Source organism: Mustelus asterias, chromosome 19, assembly GCF_964213995.1.
Source record: "Mustelus asterias chromosome 19, sMusAst1.hap1.1, whole genome shotgun sequence".
Lineage (NCBI taxonomy): Eukaryota > Metazoa > Chordata > Chondrichthyes > Carcharhiniformes > Triakidae > Mustelus > Mustelus asterias.
The window spans coordinates 5713431-5739127 of NC_135819.1; the positions used below are offsets into that span (position 1 = coordinate 5713431).

The 25697-nt window shown below is 44.8% G+C and overlaps 1 protein-coding gene across 1 annotated transcript in view; it reads left to right on the plus strand.

The window, feature by feature from the left end:
* odad3 (outer dynein arm docking complex subunit 3) overlaps positions 1-25697 on the plus strand; it is a 53209-nt gene that overhangs the window by 17608 nt on the left and 9904 nt on the right. The window contains exons 6-12 of the mRNA XM_078234918.1: positions 2681-2806; positions 5870-5992; positions 12480-12623; positions 13235-13395; positions 16453-16609; positions 17771-17926; positions 21108-21192. Coding sequence (XP_078091044.1) covers positions 2681-2806; positions 5870-5992; positions 12480-12623; positions 13235-13395; positions 16453-16609; positions 17771-17926; positions 21108-21192 — 952 coding nt within the window. The remainder of the gene's footprint in view (positions 1-2680; positions 2807-5869; positions 5993-12479; positions 12624-13234; positions 13396-16452; positions 16610-17770; positions 17927-21107; positions 21193-25697) is intronic.

A 25697-nucleotide genomic window follows, 5' to 3' on the forward strand; every position in this document is an offset into this window, starting at 1 on the left:
ACAAAGACTGGAAGAAATTCTACAATGCTGTGAAATCTATTTATGAGCTGCAGTCTAATGGTTATTACTAATCCTTGGTGACAGGACAGGTCAATACCAAATTCCTGAAAAGTGGGCATATCCTCAACTGGCCTTCATCCATCAATGAACAGGCTGCCATTGGTTCCCATCAGCTGCTTTCTTGTTGACCCTCCCACGCTGTTAGAAACAACAAACGCAAACAATCCTGTCCAGGAGCTGATGCTATTCCTGCTGAGGGCTACAAGGCTGGAGGTTAATGCCTGATCAAAAAGCTGAATAAACTCTTTCCATCTTTGTGGGTTCAAGGAGCCATTCATAGTCCACCTGTACAAGTGAAAAAAACTTGTCAATCTTGCAACAGTCATAGAGAAATTTCACTGCATCGGGAACCTTTGCGAGAATTCTTCTGAACTGCTTAGTTCAACTTCTTGACCAGGATCTGCTGCCAGAGAGTCAGTATGATTTCAGAAAGGGTCAAGAAACCACAGATTTGGAGTTTGTAGTTAAATAACTCCAAAATAAATGCTAAGCACAGAACATGGACCGCTTCACCACATTTGATGACCTGATCAAGGCCTTTGACATAGTCAGCCATGAGACTCTTTAAAAGGTAATGGAGAAATTCAGCTGCCTTGAGAAATTCGTCACAACGGTTCGACAGTTCCGTGATGGCATGTTTATGGGTGTCCTGATGTTGGGAAGTCTTCTGACCCATTCCCAGTCTTTTATGGAGTTAAACAGTTGTGTGTTAGTGTGAACTCTCTTCTGCATGTTTTTTTTCTGCCACACTCTCTGATGCTTTCCGTGCTAGTGATCCTAGCATTGAAATCAGATATTGCATGGACAGGAAACGGCTCAACCTGAGGTGACTCCATGAAAAGACCAAGGTCTCCAAGGACATATTTTCTTGTTGCCAAATGCTGTGTACTACCTGCTGGTTCAGAGCTGGACATAAATACAGCATGTATTTGTTCTCCAATCATACAGCATCTTTGGTCAGCGTAAAGAAAACTGAAGTAATCGACCAGCCCTCTCCACAAGGCCCATGTTGAGCCCAAGGTTTCAGTCCATGACTAGAACCCACACACCCCAGACATTCTCTCTTTCACCTTCTTCCGTCGGAAAAAAGATACAAACGTCTGAGGTCCCGTACCAATCGACTCAAGAACAGCTTCTTCCCTGCTGCCGTCAGACTTTTGAATGGACCTACCTCACGTTAAGTTGATCTTTCTCTACACCCTAGCTATGACTGTAACACTACATTTTGTACTCTCTCCTTTCCTTCTCTATGAACGGTATGCTTTGTCTGTATAGCGTGCAAGAAACAATACTTTTCACTGTATGTTAATACGTGACAATAATAAATCAAATAAAATCAAAAATTCATTTATCTTAGCAACATACTCTCCTGACCTGTTAAAGCAAGTGTAGCCTTTGTTGGACTTTGAACACCAGTTTAGAAACAAACTGAAAATCTACAGAGCGATATCCAAACTCGCTCTGCTTGACACATGCAGATCTTGGACTGTGTACCAACATCAAGCCAAGAAACTCAACCACTTTCATTTCAGCTGTCTTTGGAAGATTCTGAAAATCAGATGACTGGAAAAAATACCATTCACAGATACTACCTGAGGTGGCATGCCAAGCATCTATGCCACATTGAGGCAGTGACAACTGTGTTGGGCTGATTATGTAGCCAGAAAGCCTGACACCCGCTTACCAAAGCAAATCCAGCATAGAAAGCTTAAGTTTGGGATGCACTCTCATGGCAGTCAGAGGAAGCGCTAAAGAACACACTGAAGGCTTCATTTGGAAGTTTTGATATCAACTTTGAATCCTGGGAGAAATTCACTCAGAATTGTTACTTAGCACAAGCAAATAAAAAAAGTGTGACCTCTTTTGAAGGTAAGTACACATCTGAGACATAGAGAGAAAACATAAAACCAAGAAATCCTGAGCCAATAACTCACCCAACATTCAATCATCTAAGGCCTGTTCTATTTGCAGCAGAACCTTCCAGGTGCAGATTGGCCTTAGCAGTCATCTCCAAACCCACTTTTCAAAGCTAGTTAGCAAGTCGGTCTCCTCTTTCCGTAAGGTCCATGTCTCCAAATCAAGCTGCTTTATTAGTCACTTTGTGAGTTGTTTATTCAGCCTCTGGTTAACAACTATCACCTCTTACAAATAGGGGCTTTCCCTTTGCTATACTTGTTCTTATTTCCTTGTGGGGGCATTTAGAAATATGATCTATCCTGGAATCATAGAAATCATAGAAACCCTACAGTACAGAAAGAGGCCATTCGGCCCATCGAGTCTGCACCGAGCACAATCCCACCCAGACCCTACTCCCATATCCCTACATATGTCATCCACTAATCCCTCTAACCTACGCATCTCAGGACACTAAGGGGCAATTTTAACATGGCCAATCAACCTAACCCGCACATCTTTGGACTGTGGGAGGAAACCGGAGCACCCGGGAGAAACCCACGCAGACACGAGGAGAATGTGCAAACTCCACACAGACAGTGACCCAAGCTGGGAATCGAACCCAGGTCCCTGGAGCTGTGAAGCAGCAGTGCTAACCACTGTGCTACCGTGCCATAATTATGATATGTTTTCTGGATATTTTTACTTGTCATGTTGCTAATTCCAGGAAGAGAGTGTCACCTTTCAGAAACAACTGGATTTACTGGAATCTGAGATCTTGCAGCAACAAGAGGAACTGAAGGAGCTGCAGGCTATGAACACCGATGCCCAACTATCTTGTGATGCTGCCAAGGTAGCAGTCTAAACACAACACATTTATTTCATTATCTTATTTGGGATGTTGAATTGTTTGCTCCTAGGTAGCACTGGGCATTGATGGATCAGGAAGGCCGATGTCTGGGCAGGGTGTGAACTAACTGCCTGGTTTGACATCCTTCAGGCTATGTGGATACGTGTTTGGAAGTGTGTCCACTATCCTGATATTTTCCCATTTTAAAACCAGCCTGAGTATTAATGCTGGGAGAGCAGGTATCCCATATTAGCTGATTAAAGAACATTGAGGCAGTGAGACACATTAGGCCTGAGCGCCTCACCTGGTTTTAAAGTGGAAGCACCATTGAGATTAAAAGCAGTAAGAAAAGATCAGGTAAATCAAGAAGTAGTAATTAAGTATTGCTGCAATAAAAATATGTTGTTGAAGCTTCTTGTCTTGTACTCATCAGAACAATTTATAAAAAACTGTAAAGGGAACAATTAACACTTCATGAGAATGGAATGCTGATTGGTTGGCAAGTGGACTCTGATTGGTAGAGCTATTGCCAAAGCGAATGCACTAGTTAACTGATAACTGACAGTTAACTGCCAAGCAATGTTCTTGGCAGACAGGATTAAGGAAAATCCGAAGGCATTTTATTCATATGTTAGGAACAAAAGTGTTGTCAGGGAAAAAGTCGGACCTCTCTGGGACAAAGGAGGGGAATTATGCTTAGAACCCAAGGGAATAGGGGAGATTCTAAATGAATACTTTGCATCGGTATTCACAAAGGGGAGGGACTTGTTGACTGGGAGTGTCTCAGAGGGAGGTGTTGATCCGTTAGAGAGAATCTCCATTACAAGGGAGGAAGTGTTAGGTTTTTTAGGTAACATTAAAACTGACAAATCCCCAGGGCCTGATGGCATCTATCCTAGACTGCACAGGGAGACAAGAGATGTAATTGCTGGGCCTCTGACGGAAATCTTTGTCTCTTCATTGGACACGGGTGAGGTCCCTGAGGATTGGAGGATAGCAAATGTGGTACCGTTATTTAAGAAGGGTAGCAGGGATAACCCGGGTAATTATAGACCAGTGAGCTTGACGTCCGTGGTAGGGAAGTTGTTGGAGAGGATTCTTAGAGACAGGATGTATGCGCATTTAGAACGGAACAATCTCATTAGTGACAGACAGCATGGTTTTGTAAGAGGGAGGTGGTGCCTTACAAATTTGGTGGAGTTTTTTGAGGAAGTGACAAAAACGGTTGACGAAGGAAGGGCCGTGGATGTCGTCTATATGGATATCAGTAAGGCATTTGACAAAGTCCCTCATGGCAGGTTGGTTAAGAAGGTTAAGGCTCATGGGATACAAGGAGAGGTGGCTAGATGGGTAGAAAACTGGCTTGGCCACAGGAGACAGAGGGTAACAGTCGAAGGGTCTTTTTCCAGCTGGAGGTCTGTGACCAGTGGTGTTCCGCAGGGCTCTGTACTGGGACCTCTGCTATTTGTGATATATATAAATGATTTGGAAGAAGGTGTAAATGATGTTATCAGCAAGTTTGCGGATGACATGAAGATGGCTGGACTTGCAGATAGCGATGAACATTGTCGGACAATACAGCAGGACAGAGATAGGCTGGAAAATTGGGCGGAGAAATGGCAGATGGAATTTAATCCAGATAAATGCGAAGTGATGCATTTTGGAAGAACTAATGTAGGGGGGAGTTATACAATAAATGGCAGAGCCATCAAGAGTATAGAAACACAGAGGGACCTAGGTGTGCAAGTTCACAAATCCTTGAAGGTGGCAGCACAGGTGGAGAAGGTGGTGAAGAAGGCATATGGTATGCTTGCCTTTATAGGACGGGGTATAGAGTATAAAAGCTGGTGTCTTATGTTGCAGCTGTATAGAACGCTGGTTAGGCCACATTTGGAGTACTGCGTCCAGTTCTGGTCGCCACACTACCAGAAGGACGTGGAGGCGTTAGAGAGAGTGCAGAGAAGGTTTACCATGATGTTGCCTGGTATGGAGGGTCTTAGCTATGAGGAGCGATTGGGTAAACTGGGGTTGTTCTCCCTGGAAAGACGGAGAATGAGGGGAGACCTAATAGAGGTGCACAAAATTATGAAGGGTATAGAGTGAACAGTGGGAAGCTTTTTCCCAGGTCGGAGGTGACGATCACGAGGGGTCACGGGCTCAAGGTGAGGGGCGAGGTATAACTCAGATATCAGAGGGACGTTTTTTACACAGAGAGTGGTGGGGGCCTGGAATGCGCTGCCAAGTAGGGTGGTGGAGGCAGACACACTGGCATCGTTTAAGACTTACCTGGATAGTCACATGAGTAGTCTGGGAATGGAGGGATACAAACGAATGGTATAGTTGGACCAATGAGTGGCACAGGCTTGGAGGGCCGAAGGACCTGTTTTTCTGTGCTGTACTGTTCTTTGAATGGCATTCAAAGCTAAAGGATGTGGAAGTTAAACTAAAACAAATAAAGGAGGTTTATGACAACTGTATTGTTAATAATAATGAGAACCATGCTGAACATAGAAAATATAGAGGCAATATAAAAAAATGAATGAGGAGCAAACAGACAGCACAAGAATAGAATTGTTTTTCATAGAATAGGAGATCCAATGGTGCAATGGATGCTGTCCCTTCCTCTGAGCAAGAAGCCCTGGGTTCAAGTCTGACTCCACATGACCTGATGGCCACAGAAAATGCATTTGTAACGTAGTCAAATAGGTTAATTATCAACCTGCATATCCTTCTAACAGGCCCATAGAAAATGATCAGAGCAAGAGAGACACCTGGTAAACCTCCTTGTGCAAAGTGACATCATTCAAGCTGTAGCTTCTGGTTCAGGCAATCTGTTCCAGGAAAAACAAGCTGTAGAAAAAGAGATGTAAGCATCTGCTTTGTCTGCTTCATGCACCTCCAGCCATGAGAAGTCTTCTAAATCTAACGTAAACAAGAACGCAAAAGTGGGCTGTACAGTATTTTTGTAATGACACTGGAATCTGAGCATACCACCTCAGCCATTGCGCTGCAGTACCACCTCTGTATTGTGATGGTTAATAGTATCTGTATGATTTCACTGAACAGACAGAGCTCCAGAAGCATGAGGAGGTTATGCATAAGGAGCGGCGGGAGCGAGAAAGGATACTCACAGAGTTCAAGAAGCTAGCTGAAGAGAAAAGAACACAGGCAGAACGTGCAGAGAGACGGGTAAGAATCATGTCAAAGGGGCCTTTGATTACTGTATGTATACTATATATAAATATATGAAAGGTCAAGTCTCTATAGTCCCAGATGACCATAGGCTGCTCTTCCCTTTGAGGCAGAGAGCTGACTGGTGGTGATGCAACCTGAGGATCACCACACCTCAGGCAAGGGACAAGGTTGAGAAGCGAGGCTTAGAGTCATAGAGGTTTACAGCATGGAAACAGGCCCTTCGGCCCAACTTGTCCATGCCGCCCCTTTTTTTTAACCCCTAAGCTAGTCCCAATTGCCCGCGTTTGGCCCATATCCCTCCATACCCATCTTACCCATGTAACTGTCTAAACGCTTTTTAAAAGACAAAATTGTACCCGCCTCTACTACTACCTCTGGCAGCTTGTTCCAGACACTCACCACACTCTGTGTGAAAAAAATGCACCCTGGACCCTTTTGTATCTCCCCCCTCTCACCTTAAACCTATGCCCTCTAGTTTTAGACTCCCCTACCTTTGGGAAAAGATATTGACTATCTAGTTGATCTCAGCCCTTCATTATTTTATAGACCTCTATAAGATCACCCCTAAGCCTCCTACGCTCCAGAGGGAAAAGTCCCAGTCTATCCAGCCTCTCCGTATAACTCAAACCATCAAGTCCCAGTAGCATCCTAGCAAATCTTTTCTGCATTCTTTCTAGTTTAATAATATCCTTTCTATAATAGGGTGACCAGAACTGTACACAGTATTCCAAGTGTGGCCTTACTAATGTCTTGTACAACTTCAACAAGACGCCCCAATTCCTGCATTCAATGTTATGACCAATGAAACCAAGCCTGCCAAATGCCTTCTTCACCACCTTGTCCACCTGTGACTCCACTTTGAAGGACCTATGAACCTGTACCCCGACATCTCTTTGTTCTATAACTCCCCCAATGCCCTACCATTAACTGAGTAAGTCCTGCCCCGATTTAATCTACCAAAATGCATCACCTCACATTTTTCTAAATTAAACTCCATCTGCCATTCATCGACCCACTGGCCCAATTGATCAAGATCCCATTGCAATCCTAGATAACCTTCTGCACTGTCCACTATGCCACCAATCTTCGTGTCATCTGCAAACTTACTAACCATGCTTCCTAAATTCTCATCCCTATCATTAATATAAATAACAATAACAGTGAACCCAGCACTGATCCCTGAGGCACACGGCTGGTCACAGGCCTCCAGTTTGAAAAACAACCCAAGCCAATTTTGTATCCAATTGGCTACCTCACCCTGGATCCCATGAGATTTAACCTTATGCAACAACCTACCATGCATTCTATTGCAGAAGATACGGAGGCATGGGATTGAGGGTGATTTAGCGGTTTGGATCAGGAATTGGCTAGCTGTAAGAAGACAGAGGGTGGTGGTTGGTGGGAAATAGAACATAGAACATAGAAAAACTACAGCACAAACAGGCCCTTCAGCCCACAAGTTGCGCCGGTCATGTCCCTACCCACCTAGGCTTATATATAGGCTTACCTATAACCCTCAATCCTATTAAGTCCCATGTACTCATCCAGAAGTCTCTTAAAAGACCCTATCGAGTTTGCCTCCACCACCATTGATGGCAGCCGATTCCACTCACCCACCACCCTCTGAGTGAAAAACTTACCCCTGACATCTCCTCTGTACCTACTCCCCAGCACCTTAAACCTGTGTCCTCTCATAGCAACCATTTCAGCCCTGGGAAAAAGCCTCCGAGAATGCACCCGATCTATACCTCTCAACATCTTGTACACCTCTATCAGGTCACCTCTCATCCTTCGTCTCTCCAAGGAGAAAAGACCGAGCTCCCTCAACCTATCCTCATAAGGCATGCCACCCAATCCAGGCAACGTCCTTGTAAATCTTCTCTGCACCCTTTCAATAATTTCCACATCTCTCCTGTAATGAGGCGACCAGAACTGAGGACAGTACTCTAAGTGGGGTCTGACGAGGGTCTTATAAAGCTGCATCATTATCTCCCGACTCCTAAACTCAATCCCTCGATTGATGAAGGCCAGCACACCATACACCTTCTTAACCACCTCCCCTACCTGCGAGGCCAATTTAAGAGTCCTATGGACCCGGACCCCAAGGTCCTTCTGATCCTCTACACTGCTAAGAGTCTTACCCTTGATATTATACTCGTTCATCCCATTTGACCTGCCAAAATGGACCACTACACATTTATCCGGGTTGAAGTCCATCTGCCACTTCTCCGCCTAGTCTTGCATCCTATCTATGTCACGCTGCAGCTTCTGACATCCCTCCAAACTATCCACAACACCACCAACCTTTTTGTCATCGGCAAACTTACCAACCCATCGCCCCACTTCCTCATCCAGGTCATTTATAAAAATGACAAACAGCAAGGGTCCCAGAACAGATACCTGGGGCACTCCACTGGTGACCGACCTCCATTCAGAAAAAGACCCATCTACGACCACTCTCTGCCTTCTGCAGGCAAGCCAGTTCTGGATCCACAAGGCAACAGCCCCTTGGATCTCATGCCCTCTCACTTTCTCGAGAAGTCTTGCATGGGGGACCTTATCGAATGCCGTGTAAGTCCATGTAAACCACATCTACTGCTTTTCCTTCATCAATGTGTTTAGTCACATTTTCAAAGAACTCCACCAGGCTCGTAAGGTATGATTTGCCTTTGACAAAGCCATGCTGACTACTTTTGAGCAGACTAAACTTCTCTAAATGTTCATAAATCCTGTCCCTCAAGATCTTCTCCATCAACTTACCAACCACTGAGGTTAGACTCACCAGTCGGTAATTTCCTGGGCTATCCCTATTCCCTTTCTTGAATATAGGAGCCACATCCACAATCCTCCAATCCTCCGGAACGTCTCCCGTCTCCATCAACGACGCAAAGATCATCGCCAGAGGCTCTGCAATCTCTTCCCTCGCCTCCCACAGTAATCTGGGGTACATCCCATCTGGTCCCGGCGACTTATCTATCTTGATGCTATTCAAAATTTCCCACACATCCTCTTTCTTAATGTCCACAGACTCAATCTTTTCAGTCCGCCGCAATCCTGTAGTACAACCACCCAGGTCTTTTTCCACCGTGAATACCGAGGTAAAGTATTCATTAAGCACCTCTGCTATTTCTTCCGGTTCCGTACAGACTTTCTCACCTTCACTTTTTATAGGTCCTATTCCTTCACATCTCATCCTTTTACTCTTCACATATTTATAGAACGCCTTAGGGTTCTCCTTAATCTTACCTGCCAAGGCCTTCTCGTGACCCCTTCTGGCTCTCCTAATTTCCTTCTTAAGTCCCTTCCTACAAGCCGTATACTCATCTAGATCCCTATCATCACCTAGCTCTCTGAACCTTTTGTACGCTTTCCTTTTCTTTTTGACTAGGTTCAGCACAGCTTTCGTGCACCACGGTTCCCGTAACCTACCAAAACCTCCCCGTCTCATCGGAACGTTGTCATGCAGAACTCCGAACAAACATTCCTTGAAAATCATAGAAGAATCATAGAAACCCTACAGTGCAGAAAGAGGCCATTTGGCCCATCAAGTCTGCACCGACCAGAATCCCACCCAGGCCCTGCCCCCATATCCCTACATATTTATCCACTAATCCCTCTAACCTACGCATCTCAGGACACTAAGGGGCAATTTTAGCACGGCCAATCAACCTAACCCGCACATCTGCTTCGGTACTTTTCCTCGAGAATGCCTCCTTCCAATTTACGCCTCTAATCTCCTGCCTGATGACTTCATATTTCCCCTTACTCCAGATAAACACTTTCCTAGCTTGCCTGATCCTATCTCTTTCCAATGCTAGCGTAAAGGAGATAGAGTTATGATCACTATCCCCAAGATGTTCCCCCACTGAGAGATCCGACACTTGTCCAGGCTCATTCGCCAGTACCAGATCGAGTACAGCCTCTCCTCTTGGAGGCTTATCCACATGCTGTGTCAGGAAACCCTCCTGAACGCACCTAACAAATTCCTCCCCATCCAAACCCCTTACCCTAGGGATATTCCAATCGATGTTTGGGAAATGAAAGTCTCCCATCACGACAACCCTGTTATTACTACATCTCTCCAGGATCTGTTTCCCTATCTGCTCCTCAACATCCCTGTTACTATTGGGCGGCCTGTAGAAAACACCCAGCAAAGTTATCGACCCCTTCCCACTCCGAACTTCCATCCACAGAGACTCTGTAGACAATCCCTCCACGGCTTCCACCTTCTCTACAGCTATGACACTATCCCTGATCAGCAGTGCCACTCCCCCCCCCCCCCTCTTTTGCCTCCCTCTCTGTCCTTTCATCCTGGAGTTCAGTTACTAGTGGTGTGCCGCAAGGATCTGTTTTGGGGCCACTGCTGTTTGTCATTTTTATAAATGACCTGGATGAGGGCGTAGAAGGATGGGTTAGTAAATTTGCGGGTAACACTAAAGTCAGTGGAGTTGTGGACAGTGCGGAAGGTTGTTGCAGGTTACAGAGGGACATAGATAAGCTGCAGAGCTGGGCTGAGAGGTGGCAAATGGAGTTCAATGCGGAAAAGTGTGAGGTGATTCACTTTGGAAGGAGTAACAGGATTACAGAGTACTGGGCTAATACTTGGTAGTGTGGATGAACAGAGAGATCTCGGTGTCCATGTGCATAAATCCCTGGAAGTTGGCACCCAGGTTGATAGGGTTGTTAAGAAGGCGTACGGAGTGTTAGCTTTTATTGGTAGAGGGATTGAGTTTTGGGGCCAGGAGGTCATGTTGCAGCTGTACAAAACTCTGGTGCAGCCGCACTTGGAGTATTGCGTACAGTTCTGGTCGCCGCATTATAGGAAGGATGTGGGAGCATTGGAAAGGGTGCAGAGGAGATTTACCAGGATGTTGCCTGGTATGGTGGGAAGGTCTTATGAGGAAAGGCTGAGGGACTTGAGATTGTTTTCGTTAGAGAGAAGAAGGTTAAGAGGTGACTTAATTGAGGCATACAAGATGATCAGAGGATTAGACAGGGTGGATAGTGAGAGCCTTTTTCCTTGGATGGTGATAGATAGCACAAGGGGACATAGCTTTAAATTGAGGGGTGATAGATATAGGACAGATGTCAGAGGTAGGTTCTTTACTCAGAGAGTAGTAAGGGCGTGGAATGCCCTGCCTGCAGCAGTAGTGGACTCGCCAACATTAAGGGCATTTAAATGGTCATTGGATAAACATATGGACGATATTGGAATAGTGTAGGTTAGATGGGCTTTAGATTGGTTTCAATGGTCAGCGCAACATCGAGGGCCGAAGGGCCTGTACTGCGCTGTAATGTTCTATGCGGTACCTTGTCAACGGCCTTTCAAAAGTCCATGTAGACATCGATGACTGCACTGCCATCCTCTACCTTCTTGGTTACCCCTTCAAAAAACTCAATAAAACTCATGAGACATGATTTTCCACTCACAAAGCCATGCTGACTGTCCCTAATCAGTCCTTGCGTTTCTAAATGCCTGTAGATCCTGTCTCTCAAAATACCTTCTAACAACTTATCCACTACAGATGTGAGTATCACCGATCTGTAGTTCCCTGAAGCCCTTCTTAGACAAAGGCACAACATTTGCTACCCTCCAATCTTCGGGCACCTCACCTGTGGCTGTCGTTGACTCAAATTTCTCTGCTAGGGGGACCTGTAATTTCCTCCCTAGTCTCCCACAATGTCATGGGGGACATTTCATCAGGTCCTGGGGATTTATCTACCTTGATGCGCTTTAAGACTTCCAGCACCTCCTTCTCTGTAATATGTACACTCCTGAAGGCATCACTATTTATTTCCCCAAGTTCCCTACTATCTATGCCTTTCTCCCCAATAAATACCGATGAGAAATATTCATTTAGGATCTCACCCATCACTTGGGCAATTGCCACATTCCACAGGCAGTCCCTCAATAGTCTGTACCTCTGTGCTGCCATTTACACGTTCTGATCACTTAATGGACACATTTTGCACCTTTCTCAGCTTGTTCCATCATCGTTTACATTCCCTTTGTCCAGTTCAAGGGCAACAAGGGATAATAAATGCTGGCCAGCCAGTGACACCCATATCCCACGAATGAATTAAAAAAAGTTACAGCCCCCAACCCAACCCTCTTCTGATTTTCTTTGCTCTTAGCTCTGACAAAGGGCCATCTTGTCTTGAAACGTTGGCTCTATTCTCTTTTCACAGATGCTGTCAGATCTGCTGAGAATTTCTGGCATTTTCTGTTTTTATTTCAGATTCCAGCATCCGCAGTATTTTGCTTTTATCACAGCAGGTGGGAATGATGTTGTGCTGATGTGGAGAAGGGTCATCTCAGAATCTAAAGATCTCACCCTGAGAAATACTGACTGTAATTGTAGCTCAAGTGGAATAGCTGCGCCTAATCCCTACCTTGCAAAACACCACCAGTAGTTTGCAGCATTGGAGAACTGGTCAGATGTCTGAGTGATAATACGCTGTTTTGTGGTGACTTTTCCAGGCAATGCGAGCTGCCGCTCATTCTGATGAGCTGCATTTTGAACGACCAGCAACACAGGAAACTGGGACTGAGGAAAAGGCCATCACCACATTTGAGGAATCCTTCCTATGGATCAAAACTGTGACCGGTGTTAGTGATGTACAGGTGAGGTGGGCCTCATGCAGCTATGGTTCCAGTGTAGACATTGAGCTCCAGCCTCTGTACGAGGCTCTGTTGACTTTTCCAGGGTAGTCAGGAAAAAGCTCGCCTGGAATGCTTTGATATTCCAGCTGGTCAGCTCCTGTACACTGTGAGAAAATTAATAGAACATCAAATAAAGGAAGTTATTTCTCCTCGTTCATTGCAAATGTTTATATCTTGGCTTACTGCTATTTGTTCTGTTACTGTTAAATTTGAGTGCTAGTTCAAGTCCAATGTATTAATGGCGATAATATCGTGTTACTCTGCCATTTTCTCAGGTGGTGGGTGAAAGCAATAATTGTGATGAATAAATATGCTTCTCTGTTCGATTTCCAGACACAACTCAGAATAATTGTAGTTATCTGGTCAGGATAAAATATTTTTACAAACATGGGAAGCTCGGGCTCCCCTACCAGAGTCGGCTGAACCATGGAATCGGAATAAAGGAACCCAAAACAGAAAATAGAAATCTGTTGCAATGGATTGTGAAACTGAGTGGTGGCTGTGTCTCAGTTCTAAATGTATAGAATATTGAGGTTGTCTGGCTTCAGCCTGTGTCCTGCTCTTGGTTGCAGGATGTTGTGAAACGCTTTGTGACGCAGGGAGAGACCTTAAAGCACTTGGAAGAGTTGGAACTGGAGAATGAAAAACAAATGGTGCAGCTGAGGGAGGAGAAGGAGAGATTACAGGCAGAGTATAATCACCTGAAATATTCAGGTGAAACCAAACTCTCCAGGTATGAAGAATATATCTGTATCATGTCCATGCATGTAGATGATAGTTTTGTTTTTATTACCCTACATCTTGTCACTGAGGTAACCCGAAATGATCTTGTTCTTTGTACTATATGGTCTTTGTAACTGACACATCCTACACAGCTGGACAAATTCCATACACGCGTGCCTCATGTTCAATGTTATACGTGACCTCCCGAAGGGGGTCCACAAGCTCGGCCAATTCAGTTTACAATTGAACATATTCAGAATTTGAGAAAAACTGGGTCAGCTGCAGATTTGGAGATGGTATTTTGAGTAGAATGAGTACTGTAGATGTAGGAAAGTCGCTGATGTATCTATTACTAAGCTTTGCTGCATCAAGTGTTAACCAATGTCAATTTGGCTTGGTTGATAGTGCTTACACTTCAGATACTAAAGTGTGTGGATGGGTATAGACACCCAGCAGCTCAAATAAAGAAGAACAAAGAAGACTACAGCACAGGGACAGGCCATTCGGTCCTCCAAGCCTGCGCCAATCATGACGCCCTAACTAAATTTTTAAAAACCTACTGCCCTTACTTGGATCGTATCCCTCTATTCCCTCCTTATTCATGGACCCATGCAGATGCCTCTTAGATGTTGCTAATGTGCCTGCTTCCACCACCTCCTCTGGCAGCGCGTTCCAGTCACCCATCACCCTCTGCGTGAAAAACTTCCCCCGCACATCTCCCTTAAACTTTCCCCCTCTCACCTTGAACCAGTGCTGCCTTGTAATTGACACTTCCACCCTTGGAAAAAGCCTCTGACTATTCACCCTGACTATTCCTTTCATAGTTTTCCAGACCTCTATCAGGTCTCCCCTCAGCCTCCGTCTTTCCAGTGAAAACAATCCTAGTTTATTCAACCTCTCCTCATAGCCAACGCCCTCGAGACCAGGCAACCTCCTGGTGAACCTTCTTTGCACTCTCTCCAAAGCTTCTACATCCTTCTAGCAGTATGGTGACCAGAACTGCACGCAATACTCCAAATGCAGCCTAACCCAGGTTTTATATAGCTGCAACATGATTTGCCACTCCTGTACTCAATGCCCCAGCCGATGAAGGAAGCATGCCCTATGCCTTCTTAATCACCTTGACCACCTGTGTTACCACTTTTGGGGAACTGTGGACCTGCACGCCCAGATCCCTCTGTATGTTAATGTTGCAAAGGGTTCTGCCATTTACAATATAATTCATACCTAAATTTGATCCTCCAAAATGCATCATCTCACATTTGTCTGGATTAAACTCCATCTGCTATTTCTGTGCCCAAGTCTCCAATCTACCTATATCCTGTTGTATCCTCTGACAATCCCCAGCACTATCAGCAACTCCACCAATCTTCATGTCATTCGCAAACTTAATAATCAGACCACTCACATTTTCCTCCAGATCATTTATATATATTACAAATAACAGAGGTCCCAGCACTGATCCCTGCGGAACACCACTAGCTACAGATCTCCATTCTGAAAAACACCCATCCACCGCTACACTCTGTCTTCTATAACCAAGCCAGTTCCATCTAGCCAGCCCACCTCGAATCCCCATATGACATTAGCTTTTGTACCAGCTCCCATCTGGGACCTTGTACAAAACCATGCTGCCTGTCACTAACTAGTCCATTTTCTTTCAAATGTGCATATATCCTGTCCCTGACATCAGTGGTGGGGAAGCTATTGGAGAAGATAAGGATATTTTCTCCAATAGCTTCCCCACCACTGATGTCAGGCTCACCGGCCTATAATTTCCTGGATTATCCCTGCTTCCTTTCTTAAGCAAGGGAACAACATTGGCTATTTTCCAGTTCTCTGGAACCTTGCCTGTTGTCAAAGAGGATGTGAAGATATCTGTTAAGGCCCCAGCTATTTCTTCCCTTGCCTCCCGCAGTAACCTGAGATAGATCCTATCCGGCTTGTCTACCTTAATGCAATTTAGGATACGCAACACTTCCTCCTTCGATATATTGACAGTAAATAAATCTATGAAAATATAGTAGTATAGATAGCTGAAGCCTAAAAAAGACATTATGGGTTTTATAAATAGGTGCATAAAGCACGATGATGAATTTGTATAAGGCACAATTATAGTACAGTGTACAATTTGGAAATCCCATTATAGAAAAGACACTTGAGCCATCAAGGAAAGGGATGAAGGTTCAAGGCTGATTTGTGGGATGAAGGTTGAGTAGGTTGGGCCTATACTCATTGGAGTTTAGAAGAATGAAAGATGATCTTATTAAAACGTATAAAATTCTGAGGGGGCCTGGCAGGTTAGATCCTGAGAGGATGTTTCCTTTCATGGTCGAGTCTAGAATTGGGGGATATGGTTTCAAAATAAGGAGTCTCCAATTTAAAACAGAGATGAGTTATTTCTTCTCTCAGAGGGTCATTAGTCTTTGAAATTCTCTTTCCCAGAGAACAGTGGAGGCCGGATCATTGAATATATTGGAGGATGAGGTGGAAAGATTTTTGAATGACATGTCAAGGGTTGTAGGGCATAGGCAAGAAAGTGGAGTTAAGGCCACTATTAGATCAGTCATGATTTTATTGAATGGTGGAGCAAGCTTAATGGCCGAATGACCTATACTGGCTCCTATATCTTACCTTCAGAAAATTTAAAATAAATCGAGGTGTGTGGAGTAGTGCAGGATAGTGGAATTAGTTTAGGATTGATGCAGGACTATGGGGAGAGAGTAGGATAGTGAGATTAAATTGGGATTAATGCAGGGCTATGGGGAGGGAGTGGGACAGTGGGATTAGATTGGGATTGATGCAGGACAATGGGGAGAGAGTGGGGCAGTGCGATTAGATTGGGCTAGATGCAGAACTATGTGGAGAGAGTGGGACAGTGGGATTACATTGAGATTGATTGCAGTCCTGTTGCTGTTGTATGAAGCCATGCCACTGTGTGTAGGTCTACCTGTACTGTATTTTAGAATTCGTATTGGGTTTAGGTCTGCCATTCATTTTGAGCTCACTAGTTGTTCATTATTGCTTTAAATCAATGTTTCTGCTTTTCTTGCGATTTTTAACACAGTGAGCAGAAATTGTTAAAGGAGCTGCAGACTCACCTCACCAACGAGCAGAGCCGACGAGATAAGATAATGGAACACCTTGAATACGTCAGCCATATCACTATGTCCATTAAAGCAGGCGTGGAACATATCTATGAGAAATTGCAACATGTACAAATTGTAAGTGATGGCCACACACAAAAAAGATCAATTTCAGGGTATCCATACCAATGGATCTTCTGATTAGTTCCAGAGTTGTTTTTTATATTCATTCGTGGGACATGGACATCGCTGGCTGGCCAGCATTTATTCATAGAATAGAATCATGGAATCCCTACAGTACAGAAAGAGGCCATTCGGCCCATCGAGTCTGCACCGACCACAATCCCACCAGGCCCTACCCCCATATCCCTACACATTTACCCACTAATCTCTCTAACCTACGCATCTCAGGACACTAAGGGCAATTTTAGCATGGCCAATCAACCTAACCCGCACATCTTTGGACTGTGGGAGGAAACCGGAGCACCCGGAGGAAACCCACGCAGACACGGGGAGAATGTACAAACTCCACACAGACAGTGACCCAAGCCGGGAATCGAACCCAGGTCCCTGGAGCTGTGAAGCAGCAGCGCCAACCACTGTGCTACCGTGCCGCCCATCCCTAGTTTCCCTTGAGAAGGTTCCTATTGCCCATCCCTAGTTGCCCTTGAGAAGGTGGTGGTGAGCTGCCTTCTTGAATCGCTGCAGTCCATGTGCTGTGGGTTGACCCACAATGCTGTTAGGGAGGGAATTCCAGGATTTTGACCCAGTAACTGTGAAGGAACGGCGATATATTTCCAAGTCAGGACAGTGAGTGGCTCGGAGGGGAACTTGCAGGTGGTGGTGTTCCCATGTATCTGCTGCCCTTGTCCTTCTCGATGGAAGTGGTTGTGGGTTTGGAAGGTGCTGTCTAAGAACCTTTGGTGAATTGCTGCAGTGCATCTTGTAGATAGTACACACTGCTGCTACTGGGCGTCGGTGGTGGAGGGAGTGGATGTTTGTAGATGTATTGTAGAAAATGTTTCCATTGCCCAATTTCAGAGTTTTGATAGGTTTGTTAGAATGTGATCCTGTTTGTTATTACTGATATCCAATTAGAATTAAATATTTTTCTGTGACTGTTTGAATAGATTACAATGTTTTAGTTGAGAATATATTCGAATGAAGTTTTTCACATGATGTCATTTGTAAAATAGGAATTGTATATGTGATCTAATAATGTATCAATGTTGAAAGGTGCTACATTATTGCAGGGTTTGTGGAGTTTTCATATAACTAGCTTAAGTCTTCATTTTACAGTCAAAGGGTAATGTTCCAGCTGTGGTATTGAGCCCTGCATCAAATGAATATGTGTTGGACTTGCTATTACTAACAGAGGACAAACTCCTTAAACTATATGGAGACCTGGAGGAAATCGACATGAGGAAGACACTGCAACTGATTGAGGATGATGAGGTGAGATGACTTATTGTGCAGCTTCTTTATGCTCTCATTAATTATTTTTCATAAGGCTTGAGTCACCAACAACACCAGTTTGTGCAATGAGTCCCTTCCATTGCCTGTCGTGGGAGAATTCCATGAATTGGGGTCCCATAAACACTGAGGGTTATGGACAGGAGAGGGATAGTTCAAACTTCACTGAATGGCACAGCGGTGAGCACTGCCGCCTCTCAGCACCAGGGACCCGGGTTCAATTTCGGACTCGGGTGACTGTCTGTGTGGAGTTTGCGCATTCTCCCCGTGTCTGCATGGGTTTCCTCCGGGTGCTCTGGTTTCCTTCCACAGTCCAAAGATGCGCAGGTTAGGTTGATTGACTATGGTAAATTGCCCCTTAGTGTCAGGGGGATTAGTAGGGCAAATACATGGGGTTATGGGAATATGGCCTGGGTGGGATTGTTGTCGGTGCAGGCTTGATGGGCCAAATGGCCTCCTTCTGCACTGTAGGGATTCTATGATTCCTCTTCATCATGTCAGAAAGCAGAAGGTGTTTGAATTAGTTTTAAAAGAATAGACAGTGACGTATTTCCCAGTCCCTCTTTTTTGTGATCTGATTTTGCTAATAATCCACGGCAAATTCGAGTTAGGATTAAGTCAGAATGTTAGTTTATTTCATACATCCAATCCTGGGAAAAAGCAGTGTCCACACATCCCACTCCATACATACACACAGTAAAGGGGGAATAGAGGAAAGAAGTTTTATAATACAAGCACCACAGAAAAGTTAATATTATTTCACATGAGTTCCACAGTCCACGGTCAGAGTCTAGAAGGTGTTTCTTTCATGGTGGCATTCTGTTATGTATTTCTGGCTGGCTAAACAATACAAAAATCCTTAAAATGAGTTATGTTGCTGCATGATGGGTTTTTCTGTGGATAGACCACTTGGCGGGCATTATTCAGAGATTTTTAGGTTTATTGTTTTAGGCTTTGTGGAGTTGATTCATTACATTCCTACCCCTCTTCAGCTCTACAAGAAGAGTCACAGGGACTCAAAAGGTTAGGTGGATTGGCCATGCTAAATGGTTACGGGAGTAGGGTGGAGGGGAGGACCTGGGTGCTATGCTCTTTTGGTCAAGACTTGATGGGCTGGATGGCCTCTTTGTGCACACAAGTGATTCTATGAAAACGTTGGAAGGATTTTCTGGCCTTCCCACAACATGTTCCTCACAGCAGGAGGCAGTGTGCCATTCGCCAGAGGCGGATCTTCTGGGATTTCCCCCATTGAATCCACCCCATGCCACCAGGAAACCCATGGCATCTGTGGGACCAGTAGTTCCTGCTGGTGTTCCTGTTCACTCTGTTTCTTTCACAGATGCTGCCAGACCTGCTGAATCTTTCCAGCATTTTCTGTTTTCATTTCAGATTTCCAGCATCTGCAGTATTTTGCTTTTTGTGCTTACCCAGTCCGGCTACTGGAGATCTGTCCCGTTGATGTTTAAACGGCATCTGGCTGTGAAGCCCAAAGATGTAATATTAAACTGTCCAAAAGGCTGGAGTCGTGGGTCATGTGATGTTCTTTCTCCACAATGACTTCAAAAGGGATGTTTATATCCAGCGTCTGGAATTGGCTTTATTTTGAAGGCTGATAATGTCTCAGTCATTAGTTGTTGAAAGGGTCTGGCATTTGGAAAGCTATTGTCTGAGCAGATGCAATTGGGCTTACCAAATGCAAATGATATCACCATAATTTCCTTTGAAATGGGTCTAAACAGTTCCAGGTGTGATCGTACTCTCCAAGCATAATGAGGTTTGATATTCCAGAAACAGGGAATCATTCTTTTGTCCATGAAACACCTGGGGAATAGCTTCCAGAGAAGTGATGCATTTTGGGAGGATTAACAAGGCAAGGGAATACACTTTGAACGGCAGGATCTTAAAATCTTAGAATCCCTACAGCACAGAAAGAGGCCATTTGGCCCATCGAGTCTGCACCGACCACAATCCCACCCAGGCCCTATCCCCATATCCCTATATATTTACCCACTAATCCCTCTAACCTATGCATCCCAGGACACTAAGGGCAATTTTAGCATGGCCAATCAACCTAACCCGCACATCTTTGGACTGTGGGAGGAAACCCACACAGACACGAGGAGAATGTGCAAACTCCACACAGACAGTGGCCCAAGCCGGGAATCGAACCCAGGTCCCTGGAGCTGTGAGGCAGCAGTGCTAACCACTGTGCTACCGTGCCGCCAGGAAATACAGAGGACCAGGAGTGCTTATCCAAATATCCTTGAAGGCAGCAGGACAGGTAGACAAGGTGGTTAAGAAGGCACATGGGATACTTGCCTTTATTAGCCGAAGCATTGAATGTAAGAGCAGGGAGGTTATGGTGGAGCTGTATAAAATGGTCGTAAGGCCACAGCTAGAGTACTGTGTGCAGTTCTAGTTGCCACACTATAGGAAGGATGTGATTGCACTGGAGAGAGGGTGCAGAGGAGATTCACCACGATGTTGCCTGGGCTGGAGTGTTTCAGCTATGAAGAGAGGCTGGTTAGGCTGGGCATGTTTATATTAGGGCAGAAAAGGCTGAGGGGATCTGATTGAGGTGTACAAAATTATAAGAGACAATAGATAGGGAGAAAACTTTCCTCTTCGTAGAGGGGTCAATAATCAGGGGGCATAGATTTAAGGTAAGGAGCAGGAGATTTAGATGGGAATTGAGGAAAAGAAAATCACTCAGAGGGTAGTGGGAATCTGGAACTCCCTGTTTGAAAGGGTGGTAGAGGTGGGAACCTTCACAACATTTAAGAAGCATTTAGATGAGCATTTGAAAGGCCATAGCATGCAATGCTATGGACCAAGTGCTGGAAAATGGGGTGACAATAGATAGGTGCTTGATGGCTGGCACAGGCCCAATGGGCTGAAGGGCCTCTCTCTGTACCCTAAAGCTCTATGATTCAATGACAGACAATTTGACCCCACAATCAGGTGACCTGTAGCAGCCGTTATAATTTTCTTTGTTCAGCAGAAAAAGATCAATTTTAAAAATAAATAGCAGTAGGTTAAATGTTTAAATATATAGTGGTGGGTTATTTTCCATGTTGTAGAGACCCAGCAGTAAGTACACATTGAAATTTCCCATTCTCCTGTGATGACACACATATTAACTATCTTTTTGCTTGTCTTCCAGTTCCACGCCAGTGTGGAAGGCAAACTTCCATCTTACAACATGAGAGTGAAACTTCCCACAGCCCAAAAGCTCGATATGTATGATGGTGAGGAACTAAATTTAATTCTCCTTCATCACAAAAGTTAGCATCACATTACACTGTTCTAAGAGGAACAGTTCCAGCTTCTCCTATCTCTCTACATAACTTTCTTCCCTGGTACCCCCGCCAAGCTTCTGATATCTTCATAAAATGTAGAGCCCAGAGTTGCACAACAATACTGTTAGTTTTATAAAGCTGTGGTTCCAGTTACCGTCTGTCGTTTCAATAACCAACTGTGTTCTTAATGTAATGTCCATAATTAATGACAGTGCAGCAGGAAACGAATGTACAGAATCTAGGACTCCCATGTCGGTACAGACAGGAGGTTCTGTGGTCGTGACAGAGACCCCCGGATGGTTTGTTGCTTCCCGGGTGTCAGGGTCAGGGATGTCTCTGATCGCGTGCGCAGCATTCTGAAGTGGGAGGGTGATCAGCCAGATGTCATGGTACACATCGGTACCAGTGACGTAGGAAGGAAGAGTGAGGAGGTCCTGAAGAGCGAGTACAGAGAGCTTGGTAGGAAGTTAAAAAGCAGGACCCCGAGGGTAGTAATCTCAGGATTGCTACCTGTGCCACGTGCCAGTGAGGGCAGGAGTAGGATGCTCGGGCGGATGAACACGTGGCTGAGGAACTGGTGTCGGGGGCAGGGTTTCAGATTTCTAGATCATTGGGACCTCTTCTGGGGCAGGTGGGACATGTACAAGAGAGACGGGTTACACCTGAACTACAAGGGGACCAATATACTTGCAGGGAGGTTTGCTAGTGTTATTGGGGAGGGTTTAAACTAGATTTGCAGGGGGATGGGAACCAGAGTGCCAGAGCAGATAGTGGAGCGGGGGTGAAAATAAATGATGTTAATAGTTCATGCAAAATCACAAATAGAAGGGTTGTGTGTGGTGGTAATAATCTTCTGAGGTGTGTCTATTTTCATGCCAGGAGTATTGTGGGAAGGCAGGCGAGCTGAGGGTGTGGATTGACTCATGGAATTATGACATTATAGCCATTAGTGAAACTTGGCTACAGGAGGGGCAGGACTGGCAGCTCAATGTTTCAGACGTGATAGAGGCAGAGGGATGAAGGGTGGTGTGGGGGGGGGGGAGGGGGGGGGGCGGGAGAGGGCAGGAGAGGAGGGGGGGAGGAGGGGGGGGGTGGCATTGCTAGTCAGGGAAAATGTTACAGCAGTGCTCAGGCAGGACAGATTAGAGGGCTTGTCTACCGAGGCCATATGGGTGGAGCTGAGAAACAGGAAAGGTATGACCACATTAATGGGGTTGTATTATAGACCACCCAATAGTCAGCGAGAATTGGAGGAGCAAATCTGCAGAGAGATAGCAGACAACTGCAGGAAACATAAAGTTGTGATAGTAGAGGATTTTAATTTTCCACGTATAGATTGGGACTCCCATACTGTTGAAGGTCTAGATGGGTTAGAGTTTGTAAAATGTGTTCAGGAAAATTTTCTAAATCAATATATAGAGGTACCAACTAGAGAGGATGCAATATTAGATCTCCTATTAGGAAACGAGTTAGGACAAGTGACGGAAGTGTGTGTAGGGGAACACTTTGGTTCCAGTGATCATAACGCCATCAGTTTCAACTTGATTATGGATAAAGATAGATCTGATCCTAGGGTTGAGGTTCTAAACTGGAAAAAGACCAAATTTGAAGAAATGAGAAAGGATCTAAAAAGCGAGGATTGGGACAGGCTGTTCTCTGGCAAGGATGTGATTGGTAAGTGGGAGGCCTTCAAAGGAGAAATTTTGAGAGTGCAGAGTTTGTATGTTCCTGTCAGGATTAAAGGCAAAGTGAATAAGAATAAGGAACCTTGGTTCTCAAGGGATATTGGAACTCTGATAAAGAAGAAGAGAGATGTATGACATGTATAGGCAACAGGGAGCAAATAAGATGCTTGAGGAGTATAAAAAGTGCAAGAAGCTACTTAAGAAAGAAATCAGGAGGGCGAAAAGAAGACATGAGGTTGCTTTGGCAGACAAGGCGAAGGATAATCCTAAGAGCTTCTACAGGTATTTTAAGAGCAAACGGATAGTAAGGGATAAAATTGGTCCTCTTGAAGATCAGAGTGGTCGGCTATGTATGGAACCAAAAGAAATGGGGGAGATATTAAATGAGTTTTTTGCATCCATATTTACTAAGGAAACTGGCATGGAGTCTATGGAAATAAGGCAAACAAGTAGGGAGGTCATGGAACCTATACAGATTAAAGGGGAGGAGGTGCTTGCTGTCTTGAGGCAAATCAGAGTAGACAAATCCCCAGGACCGGACAGGGTATTCCCTCGGACCTTGAAGGAGACTAGTGTTGAAATTGCAGAGGCCCTGGCAGATATATTTGAAATGTCGGTATCCACGGGTGAGGTGCCAGATGATTGGAGGATAGCTCATGTTGTTCCGTTGTTTAAAAAAGGCTCAAAAAGTAATGCGGGAAATTATAGGCCGGTAAGTTTGACGTCAGTAGTAGGTAAATTATTGGAAGGAGTACCAAGAGATAGGATCTACAAATATTTGGATAGACAGGGACTTATTAGGGAGAGTCAACATGGCTTTGTGCGTGGTAGGTCATGTTTAAAAAACTATTAGAGTTTTTCGAGGAGGTTACCAGGAAAGTGGATGAAGGGAAGGCAGTGGATGTTGTCTACATGGACTTCAGCAAGGCCTTTGACAAGGTCCCGCATGGGAGGTTAGTTAGGAAGGTTCAGTCGCTCGGTATACATGGAGAGGTAGTAAATTGGATTAGAAATTGGCTCAATGGAAGAAGCCAGAGAGTGGTAGTGGAGGATTGCTTCTCTGAGCGGAGGCCTGTGACTAGTGGTGTGCCACAGGGATCAGTGCTGGATCCATTGTTGTTTGTCATCTGTATCAATGATCTGGATGATAATGTGGTAAATTGGATCCGCAAATTTGCTGATGATACAAAGATTGGAGGTGTAGTGGACAGTGAGGAAGGTTTTCAAAGCTTGCAGAGGGATTTGGACCAACTGGAAAAATGGGCTGAAAAATGGCAGATGGAGTTTAATGCAGACAAGTGTGAGGTATTGCAATTTGGAAGTACAAACCAAGGTAGAACATACAAGGTAAATGGTAGGACACTGAAGAGTGCAGTAGAACAGAGGGATCTGGGAATACAGATACGTAATTTCCTAAAAGTGGCGTCACAGGTAGATAGGGTTGTAAAGAGTGCTTTTGGTACATTGGCCTTTATAAATCAAAGTATTGAGTATAGGAGTTGGAATGTTATGGTGAGGTTGTATAAGACATTGGTGAGGCCGAATTTAGAGTATTGTGTGGAGTTTTGGTCACCTAATTACAGGAAGGATATTGATAAGGTTGAAAGAGTGCAGAGAAGGTTCACAAGGATGTTGCCGGGACTTGAGAAACTGAGTTACAGAGAAAGGTTGAATAGGTTAGGACTTTATTCCCTGGAGCGTAGAAGAATGAGGGGAGATTTGATAGAGGTGTATAAAATTATGATGGGTATAGATAGAGTGAATGCAAGCAGGCTTTTTCCACTGAGGCTAGGGGAGGAAAAAAACTAGAGGACATGGGTTAAGGGTGAAGGGGGAAAAGTTTAAAGGGAATATTAGGGGGGAGGGGCTTCTTCACACAGAGTGGTGGGAGTGTGGAATGAGCTGCCAGATGAAGTGGTGAATGCGGGCTCACTTTTAACATTTAAGAAAAACTTGGTCAGGTACATGGATGAGAGGGGTGTGGAGGGATATGGTGCAGGTCAGTGGGACAAGGCAGAAAAATCGTTCGGCACAGCCAAGAAGGGCCAAAAGGCCTGTTTCTGTGCTGTAATGTTCTATGGTTCTATGGATATCGATGTTGCTGGCAATGTCTGGTTCTCTCTCCACATTCATGTCAGTTGTTTGCTGAACAAGTGTCACAGCAAAACTTGGTGCAAATTCCTCACCTTCGGTCTCCTTTATGACTCTACAACGTGATCAGTGGACCAACATCCTGCTGCAACAGTGCCTCCCATTTCTTAACCTTGGAACTGCTGCTACATCATTCAGTAATATCTAAGGTCGAAGGCTGAAATTTTGCGTAGAAGGCAGAACTCACAAGTCAGGAGCATTTCCAGGTCACAAACCACCTGGCCCCTCACCCCTGCTACTCGTGGGAAACTGAATTGATGCACGATATTCATTAAGATAGAAATGGGGTTACCATCCCATTTAGAGGTCCTGGGAGTAGGAATAGAGGTGGGATTATTAAAATGTAGGCCTGATTTTAAACCAAGGACAGCAGCCATTATAAGGCTGCTGTTTAATTGAAGTTGCCACCATCGCTAAGATGCTCCATGAGAGCTGGAGGCTTCAAAACTTGTTTCACCGATACAGATTTGAGACTATTTGAGGGCCATGAAGGAGAGGAGAAAAGTTATTTTCCTTGGAGTTCAGCCAACAAACAGCCCAAATCAGTCTGGGAGGGCATCCTGTGATTGTGAGTAGCAGAAGAATCACCCAGAGGGCCAGGAATTAGTGCCAGAAATG